Consider the following 17895-nt stretch of genomic DNA (forward strand, 5'->3'; position numbering starts at 1 on the left):
AAGGAGGAGAGGAAGAAGGAAGTGAGGAAGAAGGAAGTGAGGAAGAAGGAGGAGAGGAAGAAGGAGGAGAGGAAGAAGGAAGTGAGGAAGAGGGAGGAGAGGAAAAAGGAGGAGAGGAAGAAGAGGGAGAGAAAGAAGAGAAGGAAATGGAAATTGAGAAGAGAAAGAAGGAGATTGAGACGAAGAATAAGAAGCAGAAGAATTAGGAGAGGAAGGAAGAAGAGAAGGAGATGCAGGTGGAGAAGGAGAAGAGAAAGAAGATAAAGAAGGAGAATGAGAAAGAGAGAAAGAAGGTGGAGATGAAGGAGAAAAAACAGAAGGGGAAAAAGGAGAGGCAGACAGATTGTAAGAAAGAAGAAGAAGATGAAGGAATAAGAAGAAGAAAACAGAGGAATAATCGGTTACAATCCTTGATCAAACGCGGCCAACGATAAAAGAGTATCCCGACAATGTCTCCTCAACAGAATGGAGGTAAGTCGCGTGAATCACGAAACCACAAAGGGTTCACGTTGTTAACACTGGAACAAGAAATTCGACCGGTGCGTCCGATGAGTGGTGACCGGCGGCGGCGGAGAGTATCGAACCGGGGTGCGGCCGGTCTCACGTCCGAACTCGCGACCCCCCCCCCCCCCCTTCCGACCGCGGGGGACCCATTCGAGTCAGCTCAAAACTTGCTCCCCGGTGAAGGGGACTGGGTCAGCAGTTCCCGAAAGTTGCGCCGATTTCGATCGCTTCGCCCTGTAGATGCCCCTCTTGATTAGCGCTGACTAAGGGGTTCCGCGGTGGGGAAGGGGGGTCGAAATCGAGGGCCCGTTCGACCGTGAGCTAACGCACGGGAGTTAAGCTTAATTCTAGGCCAGGGAAAAAAATGTAGAGTTCGTTCGTCTGCCTGAACTAATTTTTTGCTTGAATTGTTCGGATTAGATAGGCTAAACGTCGAGTAAACGGAAAGCTAGGCAATTCGTCGTCTCTCTCGCGAGAGAACGTAAATACACTGCGATGTTGCCAGACTATTCTGCCGTGCTAAGAAAGAACGCCTACAAGAATATTAGCGCAGTAGCTAGAATATGGGAAGTAGCCCCCACCCAGCTGCCAGACTGTGCAGAAAAATCCGAATTATTTCGCGATGGTGGGTATGTGATATGTGTGTTATAGTATACAATCTGGCAACAATGTTTCATGTTGTGACGTCACCAATGTTGTAAAATTGTGCAGAAAAATCGGAATTATTTCAGGGTGTTGGGGGTGTTTTATTGTATGACATGTCAACCATGTTTTTCAGTTGTGACGTAACAGGGTTGAAAGTTGAGCGGGAAAATTTGAATTAATGAGGGGCAAGTTGCTACACTAACCAAGAAAAAAATATTTTCTTTCGAATCATGTTAGCCCGCACCCAGATGTCAGATTGAACGAGAAAAAATGATTTTCTTTCGAATCATGTTGACCAGCAGCGTGTCATGCTGTGAGATATATCGATTGATCTGCCATTTATACCTATGGAGGAGGATCGATCACCTTTATAATCGATTCTTTACCATAGCTTCTAATGGGGAAATATCGATAATCGATCACTCGCACCTCGTCTCTGGTGTTAGCCAGCCGCTACATTGAACAGAAAATATGATTTTCTTTCGAATCACGTTAGCCCCTACCCAGCTGCCACATGATTTTCGGTCGAATCATGTTATGAAATGTCTCAATGTCATCTCGAATCTGACAACGTTGCTGGAACTAGCCAATCAGAACCCACTTTCAAACTAATTAAAACAGTGTTGCTTCGAGTGGAAATGACATTTTCCCTGAAAGGTCCCATCTTCGTAGAGTTTTCCATGCGGCATAGCTTCTTTAGCATAACGTTACGTCACCCGTTCTCTTCACGATCATGTTCGGGAGGGGAGGGGTCTCGTTGCAGATTGCCTACCCGTTCAAGCATTGACTTTAGTTAATACGGAAGATCAATGACATTACTCTTAGCATGAATTGAGGAAATTCATCCTCAAAGAACTTATCTGCACAGGGTTTTTCATGCAACATAGGTCCCTTACCACACGAGAGGACTCAGCTTTACCCGGCTACTCGTTGCCTATCCATTTTGTGTGACGTCACTCGAAGCATCCATTACGTAACGTCACCCCACCCAGCTGTCATATTGACCAAGAAATTATGATTTTCCTCTCGAATCATGACGTGAAATGTCACATTGTCATCTCGAATCCGACAACGTTGTGGGAGCTAATTGGACTTACGGAGCAATGAGCGACATCAAAACTATCCATCCGTTGGTCACCGGGAAAATTTGAATCTTCAGCGGGAAATTGCAACTCGACGGACAGGTTCAATCTTGTCGATGCAAAAGTTGAATAGTCTTAAAAAGGAAAGGTCATTGCTCCTCGACCTTGAGAGTAATCAAATTCCGCGAATCATATCTCCTCCACAAGCGTGATCGCAATCGCAGTAATTCGGCTACTTTTTCCTCAAGCATCAATTTTTCCCACGCTTGTGAGGGGATTAGCGAGCGATTTTGTTGGAGTTCGGGTACTTGACATTTAAGATTTTATAATTGATGAAGAAACTTAGAACACACGAATCAGTTCCAGTTCTGCCCTTTCGTTGGTTACACCGTGTTCTTGTGTATGTGTTTCTCTCTGCTAATCTTGGTTTCCTCAACCATCTACATCAAATTTATTTCAATTTTTACGGTAAGGTTTGTAACAATTTTTCGAACTCTTTTACCTTTCTATGGATGAAAAATCAAAATGAATTTTGGATTTAATGAAACCACAAGTCTTGCTTTGACGTCTGCTATTTTCAAAAAAACTAAGAACATTATCGGATGAGAGAAAATCCAGCTTTTGATTTTTCCTCAACTCATATATCATTACAAAATTTTACGGATTCATGAATTTTTTTTCCTCCGTATAAACGATACTCAAATTTTACAACTAATATAAAGGTTTTTTCTTGCAGTTTTTTTCTTAGTAAAATGAGAAATGGTAAAAATTAAATTTAAAGGGGGAGGGATGAAAATTACCGTACCTTATTTTTTTTTTTTTACGAGACCAGTGATTGAAAGTTGGTATATTTTTTGTATGCATTTTTTCCATAGTTAATAAACAAACTGAATTAAATTTTAATCTTGTGTCTTGATAAATTAAAGAAAATCGGTGATAAATATCAACAAATAGATCAATTTTTTCCCTCAGATTGAAACTGATAGCTTGAGAAGGATCCATTTACACCCACCACGGGCTTCCTGATCAGGACCTCCTGACCTAGTGCTAGCAAGCAACTACTTTGCTTCTTCTTCGCTGTTCATCGGTGATTTAGACCGCCGCCGTCCAACTTTGAGGTGGTCCGTCACACCGATCAACTCAGTCTCTCCGTGGCGCTCTGCATTCAACCTGTTCGATTAGCATTCCTCGGGCCAACTTCACGCCCCACCCGCAACAAAAAATAGCTGTGACGCAGCTTCTTCGCAAATTCCGTCTGCATTTTCTCCTCAGCTCGTGCCGATACTTGACTTCCTCGTACCTTGCAGCATCTTGCCCTCGCTGCTCTTGTACTTCGATCATCAACTGAACGAAGTCATTTTTTTTTCTCGATCAAGCGTCGTTGTGTGTGTGTGTGAGGGTGTGAGTAATCAGATTCATCATGAGCTCCAACAGTAAAATTCTTTTTTGCCTTTACTGCAATGAGGAGTATTCAACAACCTATTCTCACGAAGTCTCCGTCGCACATTTAAAAAACATATTCGAGGTTGAAATAGAAAACGAGGAGAAAACTGTAAAATCTTTTTTTTTCAAAAATTCGAATTCTGAAATTACTGATATTGAAGTATACTTAAATGAGTTGAAGGTTGAGTTTGATGAGAAAGTAGAGGAAATCATTCAAAAACATCCGACAGTTTTAATTAAATTAAATGTCTACTTATTAAAATCGATCCCTCTTGAGAAAGCAGAAAGTGGTATCAGTTTAGTAACCAAATACGTTTTGTTAAATCCCGACTCTGATTTTTCCTCTTTGTTCCACAAATTCCAAACGAATCTTTTAGAATTAAGAAAGAATGATTTCCCCCCGGCAGTCGAAGGTGAATCAGAAATTCTGCTCGGTGCCGAGCTACGATTTCTAGAAAAGAAATTTGCCTCCTTTTGTGATTCTTGCAACGACTTTTTCTTGAAATCGAGCTGGCACAATAGAACTTTTATGCATATAAAAAATCTTTTTGGTTCTGATGAGCAGGTTAAAGAATTACCATCGGCTGCCGGCAATCAGCTGCGTACTTTCTTCATTAAAAATCTCGATTCGAGCGTTTTAGATATAACCCAGCACCTGTCCGACGTTAAACCAACCGTTATCAAACTTCTTGAAAATATGCTTTCGCAACTTGGCAATATTAAAGCGACTTTAGAGCTTCACGCTGAGTACGTCCTACCGAAAGAGGGGGAATTTCAAGGTGTATCATTCAAAACTAAAAGCTTGTCTTTTTACGGGGAGTTAGATTGCGCACGGAACTTTCTCCTATTTCAAGCTAGTATCGTCAAAGAAAGTGCTGATTTCTACTTAAGAGGATCTGGATGGGTGCTAAAACAGATTTTGGGATGTATTTTGAAGGTAAATAAGTTCAGGGCTCTGGGCAAGGGTTCGAGTTACATAGACCTACCGTTCAAGACCAATTACGTTGTGAATGTCAAAAATAAGGATACTCGTTGCTTTATGTACTCTGTTTTAGGGAAATTTTTACCCAAAACTGAAAAACACAGCTCTCGACCTTCTGTCTACGAAAAATTGCAAAATAAATACGATTTTTCTTGTATCGACTTTCCTGTTGAGGTTAATGATATTGCCAAATTTGAAAAGAAAAATAATTGTTCAATCTCCGTTTTCGGGTTAGGTGACGTTCAGGACGGGTTAGGTCACCGAGTTAGACCTAAAATCTTCCCGATGAGAGTGGCAAAAAATCAGCTTGCAGACCACACGAATTTACTCTTAATTTCGGACGAAATGGAAGAAAAATTCCACTATTGTTGGATCACGGATTTTGAAAAGTTAGTCCGCTCTCAGATAACTAGGCATCATGGTCAAATTTATATTTGTCAGAAGTGTTTCACCCATAAATATTCCGAAGAAGACCTTGTGGAGCATAAGAAACTGTGCTATGCTGTTAGTAAAGATTGTTTCCTAGCATCGTTTCCCAAAGACCTATATTTGCGTTTTAGGGACGAGCATAAAACAATAGCTCATAATTATGTCATTTATGCGGATTTTGAGAGTTATCTCGAAAAAATTGAGCAAAATTTCGAATCGAATTCGTTCAATTATCAACATCATCGTCCGCTATCCTACGCTTATTTAGTTGTGTCGACCGATCCAGAATTTGCTACCCCCACCCCCGTGGTCTACCGCGGGGAGGAACCGCATAAACATTTTATCCGAACGATGCTGGATCTTGGTAGTAAAATTTCCGGCAAGTATAATGATACGACGTCCGAGATTACAATGAGCGATGAAGATCGCGAAAGTTTTGCAAACACTACCCATTGCGCCATGTGTCGGGTGGGATTTGATGAACCCGGCGTTGTCAAAGTCCGTCATCATTCTCATCAATATGTACCGCCTGGTGAAACCAATTATCTCGAGGCTCTTTGTGCTCTGTGTAATATAAAAGTGAGACATGTAAATAATGTAACTATCGTATTTCATAATGGATCAAAATACGATTTTAAATATATTGTACAAGGTTTAGAGGGCTTAAAAAATCGCGTGGATATAATACCGTCCAGCGAAGAAAATTATATCAACATAAAAGTATACATCGGGAATAGATTTTATTTAAATTTCATAGACTCGTTTAGATTTCTCAACACCAGCATCGAGAAGTTGGCGGAAACCTTGGACGATTCGTCATTTCATTTCACGCGCAAATTTTGCACTACTCCCGCTCAGTTCAACATCGCTCGTAGGAAAGCCGTGTTTTGCTATGATTATATTGACGATCCGGTAAAACTCGACGAGACTGAGCCTCCAAAACGGGAGGATTTTTATAACGCGCTCACTGACAGTGACATATCCGAGGTAGACTATCAGAATTTCTTAGAGGCTTGGCGTGAATTCGGTTGCAAGACTCTTGGCCAATATTTAGATGTGTACATTCAAATTGATGTAAATCTTCTAGCAGATATATTCCAGGACTTTAGAAAATTCTGTTTAAGCGTCTACGAGCTAGATTGTGCGAATTTTCTCACTTTTCCGAGTTTCGCGTTTTCGGCTGCGCTCAAAATGTCGAGAGCGGAAATCAGACTATTTAGCGATACCACCATGACCTTTCAAATATTGTCCAATATTCGAGGGGGAATGTGTCAGGTGACCAGAAGACATTTCTCGGTGAATAATCCCCAGTGTGAGAATTACGATCCGAGTCAGCCATGTTCCTATGGGCTCTACCTGGACGCGAATAGTCTGTACGCTTACGCCATGTGCAAACCGCTCCCTTACGACGATTATCGATGGTTATCAGCCGAGGAGCTCTCACGGGTTGATGTCATGCAGATCGCCGACGATGCCGAGACTGGACTCATCCTCAACGTTGACACGAGGTATCCGATCGCCCTTCAGCGATTACACAGAGACATGCCCTTCCTCTGTCGCTCCGAGATACCTCCCGTCGACGGTGAAAATCAACCGCGTCTCATGGGCTGTTTCAAGGACCGTAAAAACTATGTCATCCATTACGTGGCACTGAAACAGGCTCTTCGACACGGTATCGAGCTGGTTAAAATTAATAGCGCATTCTCTTTCCGACAGAGACCTTTCCTGAAGGAATTTATCGAGAAGAATATAGCGCTTCGTCAACAAGCGAAGTCCAAGTTTCACCAGTCACTCCTGAAACTGAGTAGCAACGCTTGTTTCGGCAAGCTCCTTGAATCACCTCTAAAGCGAAAAAACATCAAATTGGCCACCGATACTGACCAGATATTGAAGTATGTTGCCCGTCTAGATTTCGAAGACAGAACCGTCTTCAAAGATCAACTCGTAGCAATTCATCTGCGCAAAACAGAGATTGAATTCGATCGTCCGATTCTAGCAGGTTTTGCGGTTCTCGAATTGGCCAAGGTTCATATGTACGCCTTTTATCACGATGTTTTGATGAGAAAATTCGGACCAGAAAGATGCTTAAAGGCGTACGAAGATACTGATGGTCTGATTCTGAAATTAATTACTCATGATTGGGTGTTTGATTTGCGTGAATTCGCTGATGAGTGGTTAGATTTTAGCACTTTGCCTCGGGATCACCCGTGTTGGTCACCGGTAAATTGTAAGCGTATGGGTATGTTCAAGGATGAGACATCCAATGCGACCATAGGGGAATTTGTAGGTCTTAGCTCGAAAATGTACGCATGCCGTTTCTTACCCTTACCTGATGCCGCCGGTAGCGAGTCCGAGGTGGGACAAGTCAAACTTCTATGCAGAGCGAAAGGAATCGACGGTCGCACAATGCAAAGAGATATTAATTTTGATTTATACAAAAACGTCTTATTCGGTAAAACCGATCATTTTGTTACCCAACGACGAATTCAGAGTCGGAAAATGCAGCTGTACTCTTATCAAACGCGAAAAATAGGACTCAGGAATATCGATCGGAAACGATACATTCTCGAAAATGGTATCGATACATTGCCATGGGGTCACGTAGACATTAAACAGCCCATTGTCTGGAGAGATGAGGAAGAGAGTGGCAATGACGGCCTTGAACAATCAGGCACCAATATATTGATGAAAGACTCGCTAAGTGTGAAAAAGGAGAGCAGTTCAGAACATGGTATACGTTACTGCTGTTGCGCCGATGAGAACCCGGTGATACAGAGCAGAGAGCTCGATGCTTTACGAAAAATTCCGAAACCGCGCGAATTTCTTCACGCATCATGGTTGCAGAAGGACATTAAGTATCATCTGGATTCTCTAGAGGAAGCTAAAGGTAAGTATGGGAGATATATCGCTGCTCTCATTAGAATCCAAGGGGAGCAGTTTAAAATACATCTGCCGAAAGACTTTGCACGTGCTTTGAGTCGTGAGAATATTTGCGAAATCAATAGTGGGGCGTATTTTCTAAATTATCTCGGTAGGTTCGGTCGAAATTCGCATCGATATAGACTGAGCGAACGTCTGCGTGTTGTTGATGACGTAGGTAACACCGAGACCTCAATGGTACAGATCTCCGAGAAACAGGGAAACAAGAGGGGAAGAAATGATGATGGTCGCGATAATAGGGAGGAAAAACGTTTCCGGGATTTTTGTGCAAATGAAAACCCAGGTCCCCGCACTTAGTTATTTTATATTGTGTATTTTTTTAAATTTTTCCCGTACAAATTCAAAGTTTCAACCAGGCGGGTCTTTGATACCACGCTCTTTATTGTCGGAATCTCATCAAAGATAAAATTTCACATGAAGTTTGGCTCGAGATAACTCTTAAAATCGCTATGCATACATTACTTACAGAATACATGTTTCTTATGCTCCCGTTGTAAACATCTAAATTTTTATCAACTCTAAATTCGCATCCAACTTTCACTGCACACCTGGATCCCTTAAGGAGCAAGTCAGGACTTCTCTAATTGCTACTGGTTTTTTTTCTTTTAATGAGAGGATTATGTATGGAACAGTAAGTATTTTGATAAGAAAAAGATAAGCCTCTCGTTTTAATTTAATGGTCTCAAGTTCAATGAGTATGATTTATCATATTTTAATTGTTGAGCGCTGACTAAAACATTTGAGTTATATAGAAGGTATGCGATTGATTGCTTGTGCCCACAATACAACTCAAATTTTCCCCTCATTTAAATGAGTTTACCATCCAGTGGTCTCTTTTTTTCATGGTCGAAATTCCAGCAAATATATTAAAGTATGTAATTTCTCAAGAAAAGCATGCAATCCCTTAGTTTTCCACACACAAATTTTCCCGTGCTAGTCTTAATTTTGTGCTCTAGTTTCCCTCTTTTTTATTTTTATATCAAATATCACGTATGTATTTTCAATCAGCATATTGCATAGCCAAGATATCACCAAAGTTGCTATTTAGACATTACATGTATCATAAAATAAGATATCAGTTTTAAGAATTTAGCCTTCGTAGTTATGTGAATAAAATGTTCTGACTCCGGTTGTAGTCATCACAACTGTTAAACCTGACTTATTTGTTTCATCTCTCATCCCTTAATATTCCCCCAGTCAATGCTGAGGACATGTTTTTCAGAAAAAATTGCATGAATTAAATACTTTATTTCTCCATTTTCTGGGGAGGAAAGAAAAATCAAATTTTTTTTAACTATCAGTTGAGATTGTCACTTTTTCCTCTACAGCTGAGCCGTTTTTTCTCATGCATAATTGAGTATTGATAATGCGAAACTGTAATCATAACTATAATTATCGACTCAAATGGGAGGACAGAAATTAATGCATCAGCCGATTTAGAGATTGCAAACTCCATGATTGACTAAGATTTCATTGCATTTTAGCTAATGATAAAATTTTCACCATTCGAATACGATTGATTCTATTGCCAAATCGCATTATTGATAATAGATTTTATAAATGTAGAGGGGGTGACGTCATATAGTTGGAAGTGAGCAGCATAAGCTATGTTTTGATTAGCTGATTCCAGCAATGATGCCGAGTTCCAACAACGTTGTTAGATTCGAGATGACAATGCATCACTTCATAACATGATTCGAGCGAAAAAACCATTATTTCTTGATTAATGTGTCAGCTCGATGGGACAGAATGGGTGACGTCACGTAATGGATGCTTTGAGTAACGTCACAGAAAACGAGGCAGGTGATTGGTCAATTGTATTAACTAAACGTTTCCCCCCTAATGAATAGGCAACCGCAACGATTATATGAGAAAACATTAATCCTCCGTGTATGATTGCTAATAGAGGGGTGACGTCACGATAAAGGAGCTATGATACATGAAAAACCTGAGGAGAGAAGTCTTTTAGGACAAATTGCTTCAATTCATGCTTAAAAGTAACGTCATTGGTCAACCGTAGGCAAGCCCAGCCTTCCCTTATACGGTGGGTAACGTTATGTAATAACTGTTTAGAGCGATGTCGCATACTACGAGACACGTCATTGGCCCAGCATATTAATTAAAAATGGTTCCTCGGACTGATCGTCAACCCGCAACAAAATAGCATATTTCATACATGATTTGAGTCTTAGGGTTGCTTTTGCATTGAGTTCATCTTTTTCGACAAGATTGAACTTGTCCACCCACCTATAATATCCCGTTAATAATTCAAATCTTCCCGCCGTTCAAGTAAAGCAACGCTCTGTAGTAAGATTAATTCATTTGCTACGGACATGGAGCCAGAGTTAGTTTCTTCAATGAGAAGGTACACAGTGAGCTAGAGGCAGCGCACCCATGTGCGACGAGGTTTGATGCTCCTTGATGGTTATACAGCATGAAGAGGTTTTTGGTTTCGATAAAAAGTTAATAACTTCGTGTGGAATGAAGCTGCTAGAGTCTGTTTCACCAGTAAAGTGTGTGTTATATTAAATGTGAAATGTCATTGCCTCCTGCAGTGACAAATTCGCTCCCTCCTCCCCACTTAAGTATGCGAAAAAGTGATGCTTGAGGAAGGGGGAAAAAATTGTAAAATAATTGATCAGATATGTGCGTCGTCGCTTCCATCTTACCACGATTACGGAGTCATGATCCGCGATACTTGATTACTCTCAAGGTCGAGGAGCAATGACCTTTCCTTTTTAAGACTATTCAACTTTTGCATCGACAAGATTGAACCTGTCCGTCGAGTTGCAATTTCCCGCTGAAGATTCAAATTTTCCCGGTGACCAACGGATGGATAGTTTTGATGTCGCTCATTGCTCCGTAAGTCCAATTAGCTCCCACAACGTTGTCGGATTCGAGATGACAATGTGACATTTCACGTCATGATTCGAGAGGAAAATCATAATTTCTTGGTCAATATGACAGCTGGGTGGGGTGACGTTACGTAATGGATGCTTCGAGTGACGTCACACAAAATGGATAGGCAACGAGTAGCCGGGTAAAGCTGAGTCCTCTCGTGTGGTAAGGGACCTATGTTGCATGAAAAACCCTGTGCAGATAAGTTCTTTGAGGATGAATTTCCTCAATTCATGCTAAGAGTAATGTCATTGATCTTCCGTATTAACTAAAGTCAATGCTTGAACGGGTAGGCAATCTGCAACGAGACCCCTCCCCTCCCGAACATGATCGTGAAGAGAACGGGTGACGTAACGTTATGCTAAAGAAGCTATGCCGCATGGAAAACTCTACGAAGATGGGACCTTTCAGGGAAAATGTCATTTCCACTCGAAGCAACACTGTTTTAATTAGTTTGAAAGTGGGTTCTGATTGGCTAGTTCCAGCAACGTTGTCAGATTCGAGATGACATTGAGACATTTCATAACATGATTCGACCGAAAATCATGTGGCAGCTGGGTAGGGGCTAACGTGATTCGAAAGAAAATCATATTTTCTGTTCAATGTAGCGGCTGGCTAACACCAGAGACGAGGTGCGAGTGATCGATTATCGATATTTCCCCATTAGAAGCTATGGTAAAGAATCGATTATAAAGGTGATCGATCCTCCTCCATAGGTATAAATGGCAGATCAATCGATATATCTCACAGCATGACACGCTGCTGGTCAACATGATTCGAAAGAAAATCATTTTTTCTCGTTCAATCTGACATCTGGGTGCGGGCTAACATGATTCGAAAGAAAATATTTTTTTCTTGGTTAGTGTAGCAACTTGCCCCTCATTAATTCAAATTTTCCCGCTCAACTTTCAACCCTGTTACGTCACAACTGAAAAACATGGTTGACATGTCATACAATAAAACACCCCCAACACCCTGAAATAATTCCGATTTTTCTGCACAATTTTACAACATTGGTGACGTCACAACATGAAACATTGTTGCCAGATTGTATACTATAACACACATATCACATACCCACCATCGCGAAATAATTCGGATTTTTCTGCACAGTCTGGCAGCTGGGTGGGGGCTACTTCCCATATTCTAGCTACTTAGCGCCTACAAGACTGCATGAGTACCTCTCGCATTGCGCCAAACGCGGTACCGTCGGTCAGCGCACGTCAGACGCATATTAGCGCCTATATGACTGTATGAATACTTCACGCATTGCACATACAGCACAGTGCTTTAATCATTGTAACTACTCGGTGTTACATCCACCACCCGCGGTAGAGCAAGTCTAAAAATGCGATTTTTCAATTATGAGACTTATCACGGGCAAAAGTATTTCTGTAAAGGGAGGGTAATTTTTCAGAGAAGAATGATTAAGATAACAAAGTTGGTACTTTCATTCATTATCGGCCTGAAACTGTTCATTATCCAACGCTAATATTCAAGCTGAAGATGATCTCTATTCGTTTGTTAAGTCACCCCAAAACCAGTCGAATCAATTCGCTGAACAAAATCCACAACGCGTTGAGAAACAATCTCCGTCTAAAGGGACTCTAATTCTGTCGTGTTAAGGAGAGACGCTGTATTAATTTTTCAGACGCTGCCAAATTTCCTTCAGTAAAAACTTAATTTACTCGGAAATTTGTGATTGTTTTTCTTCAATTTTCTCAGAAAATTTCGTTCGCAATTTTGTTTAAAATGTCTGCAAATTTCAAGGAAAAACACGTTTAACAAAATCTTTCTCAAGCATACAGGTATTTGCCTGGGCATTTGGCAACTCTCGAATGTTCATACAGTGTTCTTCCTTAGCACGACAGTACTCTGCGCATATTGCACTTTTAACAAGAGGATTTTGTAATCTATGACTGAAAATTTTAATCGCAGGATGTAGGGAGAGTAGTGCCCGGAGATAACAACTAAATAAGTAAATAATAAATGGAGGATGAATAATTAAAAATGTTGACACTTGGCAGATAAAGGATAGTGTAATGTACAGAACTGGACTGCCGGATGCGCCACTGTAATGTACTGAACTGTGCCACTGTTGTGTACTGGGGCTGTGCCAGTGTTGGTGTACCGTGGTGGTACCAAATATGGATGTGACAAATGAACGCGGAAAACACAGATATCGTGCGAAAAAACAAATCGACGGTGTAAGTCGGCAATCACATAACTCTGTTTGCGACGTCACAGACTTCCTGTCATTATTTATTTTTTGAACGGAAAACTACTCAACAGCAATTCTTTAAAACTGCTGTGATTTTTCTTCTCTGTGCGAAGAAAATTCTTCATAAATTTCAAAGAATGATGTGAATTTGTTCTCTTTTACAAAAATAATATAGAGGCGGAGATTTGCAGACACCACAAACGAGTTATGTGATTCCCGACTTACACCGTCGAAATGTGTATAGGTCAATAAACGTACAGTGAGGTGACACTAAATCTAACCGCTATGTGAGGGCGCGTCGCAAACCCGGCGTTGTGGCCCGAGCGATGGCCAAAATCAGAGTGATCTGGCGTTCTGGCCAAGGGGATGATCAGCATGAAGAGAAAGGTGGCGAAGAAAGAGGTAGAGAAAGAATGCGAAGGTCGCGAAGTCGCGGACAAGGGTGCCGCCTGACGCGGGGGTGAAAAGGTGGAAAGGTGCTAAAAGGAAAAGATGAATAGATGAATAGGTGAGCCAGAAGCTAGGCTGGTGAATAGAGATAGATATGGAAGAAGAAACATGGCATGGCACCGTACTATATGTATAGGTAGGAACACTATAGGTTGATAGAATGAATGAAAAGCCTTATCTTCTATTTGTTACCTTTGGCGTTCAAAAGTCAAAATTTTAGTTTTAATCAAGTTGATGCACTTTTCCTCTCTCCTTTCCTTCCTTTCCTTTCATAAATTTTAGACGGTTTTCTTCTCTCCAAGCGCGCATTTGTATGAAAGAGCATCTTTTGAAGTCATTTTTTCTTACACATGTAGGAGTAGAGCATGGTTACATCGCACGCTAACAAATGGATATGACTCTCAGTTTTGCCACGGCGCAAAATTTGCAGAAATTCTTCCCTACCTTCACGGTCTCCGTAAGAAACATACTATTTTAAAGCTTTCCGCTTCAAAAACAAATACCACGGCACAGGTGAACATTTCATAAGAGGCGTCGCGTGGTTTCTTCCAACTCTGGCGCTCTAGAATGCAACGCAATACTCAACATGGCCGACGCCAACCCGCCAAAATTCACGTGACTTAGACCTAGAATTGTATCAACCGGCTTACTTACATTTACATGTTCCTTGCGTTGATTAATACCATGGTGCTTCCTCACGATTTGCGCGCGGAAGCGTCAGCAATGTCACATGTGCCGTAGTTAGTATCGTTTTTAAAGCGAGAGGCTTAAAAAACAAGCAGGAAGCTCCAACGCATTGGCGTCGGAGAGCGGCTCTGGGGGCAGTAGTTGTAGTCAAGAATGAGGGCATAGACACATTTTGTCATTGATGTACAATCCGACAACTGTCGATTCATGTTTTGTAACTTAGCAGATTTACGTAGCCGGTGTATAAATGTGTATTGGGCTTTGATATGGCGAATACATGGCATTATCACTTGTTGTATACTTTTAATTTTGAAAGCTCTTTGGAGGTCCGCTTCCTAAAAAATCTCTGGTTGATAAGTCGTTTAGCGAGGCTGCAAAAAATTTGCATTTTTATATCTGAAAGTGTAGGTATTGGTTTTTTGTATAATTGTTTTTTTGGATTGCTGGAAAAGTAACGCATACTTCTATAATTTAGGACTGAGTCAGGGAAATATAAGGTTCGTTAAATAGTAAATATTCCTAGTACCGTGTGACACTATTGTTAACGAAAAGTTTTTGCAACTTGTCAAAGAGGTTGTTGAATGATCTTCGAATAACTTTTGATGAGCTAGAGGTAATGGTTCTATCTGCAGCTCGTGGACTTCTGTACGATATTGTCCAGAATCATCTAAATTTTCAAAAAGTGTCCGCTTGTTCGATACCCAATTTGCTCATTCATGCATACAAGGAGAAGCGCATGAAAGCTTTAGCAGACATTTTGGAGATGAATCAAGAATTAGATGAAGAATTTATGACTTAAATCACGGCACCTTAATCACGGGATGACCTTAATTACGGCAACTATTTATTGTCCATGAGATGCAGATGGTTCCATTTCCCTAGCTCATCAAAAGGTATTCGAAGATCAATTTCATCAGCCACCCGTACGAACCACGTTTCTAGTGACCCGTACTTGCTTCGCACGTATGAAACATACAATCAGAGAAAACAGAATTCATCTTACAATAATCAATAATCAGTAGGACATGAATCGTTGCGATGTATAATACGACATTATAATGCGGCATTACTATTGTAATTCATTTTAATGTTTAGGGGCATTATAAATCATTATTGCCACGTCGGAATGAAATGTTGTAGACTGAATTGAAAAGCATGTTGGCAAAATTTATTATAAAAATAGTATAACATGTAGGTACATAACATAAAGGTAATACAAATTAAATGATTAGAGCGTGTATATTTCATTACATTATAGGTATATTACAATCATTTTTGTCATTGTTGGAAATTTTGATAGTTTGAATTTTGATAGTTGATAGTTGATAGTTTGAGAGTTGAAAATTTGGTTATTTTATTTAGTTAAGGTGATTCGATAGACGCCATATTTTGTGTCAGAATGGCATGCGACTTTTCCATCAATTGGTTCCATTTTTTCATTTACTCATCATTTTTCTCCAATTTTAAGTTTCGCAATTCTGTTTTCAGGAGACTAAAGCACTCACTTATCAATTTGTATATTTATATTGAGTTAAGGGTAGAGACGTATTCCTCACCGGAATTGAGGAATGGAGGTGTTACAGTATGTCCGGCATTAGGTTCCATTTCGACATCAGCGACGATCAACGCTGCGATACTGGAAGCCAGTCTTCCGATATTAAATCCCTAGCGGGGAAGAAAAAAAATGCCTAGATTTCGCTAAAAATCCCTAAATCCCCAGATTTGCTCAAATATACTTAAAAAATCCCTAGATTTTGCAAAAAGCGCCATTTTTTTATGAAGAATCATGATGTCATTCGATGTAGCGATTTGCAATATTTATATCTGATTGGCTCGTTTGAATTTTGGCGCTCTCTGAAAGCAGTGCTAATCCAGACCAATAAAATGAAAGAATATTAGTTGATTTCTTATTATTAACAGGTTGAATGCAGTTGAATGTCAAGTACATCGAAGGACACAATCGTTTTAATTTCCGGCTTATTTGCGGGGAAAATAGTGTTGCCAAAAAGGCCTACAAAATATAGATGAAAAAATGTTTTCGATTGTCGAAGCTATAATTGAGGTTAAAAAGTTGATTTTTGGTAACTTTACCTCATCAAAAAAAAATCCCTAGATTTCCTGAAAAATCCCTAAATCCCTGGAAATTCCGGAAAATCCCTAAATCTAGGAATAAACCCTTAGACATCGGATGGCTGTTGGAAGCATTAGAGTCAACATTTGAAACGCTGCTGCAGAATTTGCCGGGAGTATAATCGAGTGTTGAAAGTCAGTAGAATTGAACAATGTAATAATTGCTTTCCGAAATAAGCGTTATAATAAAAAAACAACGAATCTGAACTGTTAATACTGGAACACACCTTCTGTAAATGTACCTTGCGAGAGATAAGTAAAAAAATAGATGTACTGGAGGAGAAGTGCTTCTCCACAGAGTTTGCAGAAGGAAAAAAAATGCCCAAATTTACTTACTTCAGCATTTTCGGCAAAATCACTGCAATTTCCGAACCTTTTTCTGGCCAGGGGCCAAAATTAAATGATTATGAAGGGCCACTTAGATGTTGTAGATAAAAATAGGACTGTTGAAAAAGTCGCCGTTTTCAATAAATATGTTCCCGGAATGGAAGAGTTAGGTTAAAAAATTTAGAGTTAAAAAATTCCCATGAGCCGAGTGCCGTAGGTTAAGGGCCCGTTCGCCAAAACTAATCGGAACTGTATGAATGAATTGCTCCTTTTAAAAATCAAAACAATATCGAATTGCGATATATTACACAGTTAAGATAGGGCTATGTCCTGTCGTAAGCGGCGACATACAGTCGATATCATTTCAATAATCGCCCCAATGGCCACGATAGTTGTTAGACGTTTACGGTTTCCCTGGTAACCTTTGTTTGCTATCAGCTGATATCGAGTAAATGACTAGGAAGCTCCAACCCAGTGGTTAAAGCTTCCTTAACCGCGAAAACTTTCAAATTCAAATTTTCAAATTTTGAACGTAAAGTACATTTTTTCCATCACGAGATAAAAGCACAAACAAGTTTTGAATTGTTGACTGTATCACCATGATTCCAAAAATACAATACACAACATAGCATTGACTAACAATAAAACAGTATGCAATAAAATAAAGTCATGACAAGGAACATAGCCGAAAATGGCGCCGATTCCCATCAACCAACGCGCGGTCTCTACAATGTAACATGCTGCATTGATACTCCCCAGCTGGGACCGTCCGGAATAGCAGCTCTAGTGCAAGCACCAGAGCCGCTAAAATGCATATTTCTTATGGATGTCATGAATTAGTAGTGTACATATATTTTAGACTCTCCTGCTGCGATCATCGTGATTCTTTTTCGTGAGCCATTTTCTGTAAGAAATAATGCTCCTTTTTGCTTTAGCTGAAATTTCAACAGGTCCATTGCACACGTGCATTCTCGTAAAAATTGCATTGTTTGAGTCATTACATTGTTGAGCATGCTGGTGCGCAAGGGTTGGATGGAACTACTTTTACGGAACGTTTACCTGTGCCGTACACTGAAAAAAAGATTGGTAGAATTTACCATTCCTTCACGCTGTATTTTACACAGCGTTAATCCAGAGTCAATTCTACCAGAGGAAAG

General features: G+C 40.2%; 2 protein-coding genes across 5 annotated transcripts in view; one reads left to right on the forward strand and one right to left on the reverse strand.

The window, feature by feature from the left end:
- Positions 1 to 17895, reverse strand: part of LOC109044685 (atrial natriuretic peptide receptor 1) — a 589109-nt gene that overhangs the window by 258912 nt on the left and 312302 nt on the right. The window lies entirely within an intron of this gene.
- Positions 1061 to 9620, forward strand: LOC140225625 (uncharacterized). Its single transcript, XM_072305172.1, has 2 exons — positions 1061 to 2699; positions 3204 to 9620. Exon 2 carries the CDS (start codon positions 3652 to 3654, stop codon positions 8320 to 8322), a length of 4671 nt encoding a protein of 1556 aa, XP_072161273.1. The 5' UTR covers positions 1061 to 2699; positions 3204 to 3651; the 3' UTR covers positions 8323 to 9620.

Source organism: Bemisia tabaci, chromosome 10 (assembly GCF_918797505.1).
Source record: "Bemisia tabaci chromosome 10, PGI_BMITA_v3".
Taxonomy (NCBI): Eukaryota; Metazoa; Arthropoda; class Insecta; order Hemiptera; family Aleyrodidae; genus Bemisia; species Bemisia tabaci.

What these genes read in the sequence shown, in the direction of transcription:
- LOC140225625 (XM_072305172.1), top strand. Translation starts at nt 3,652, where the DNA reads ATGAGCTCCAACAGTAAAATTCTTTTTTGCCTTTACTGCAATGAGGAG.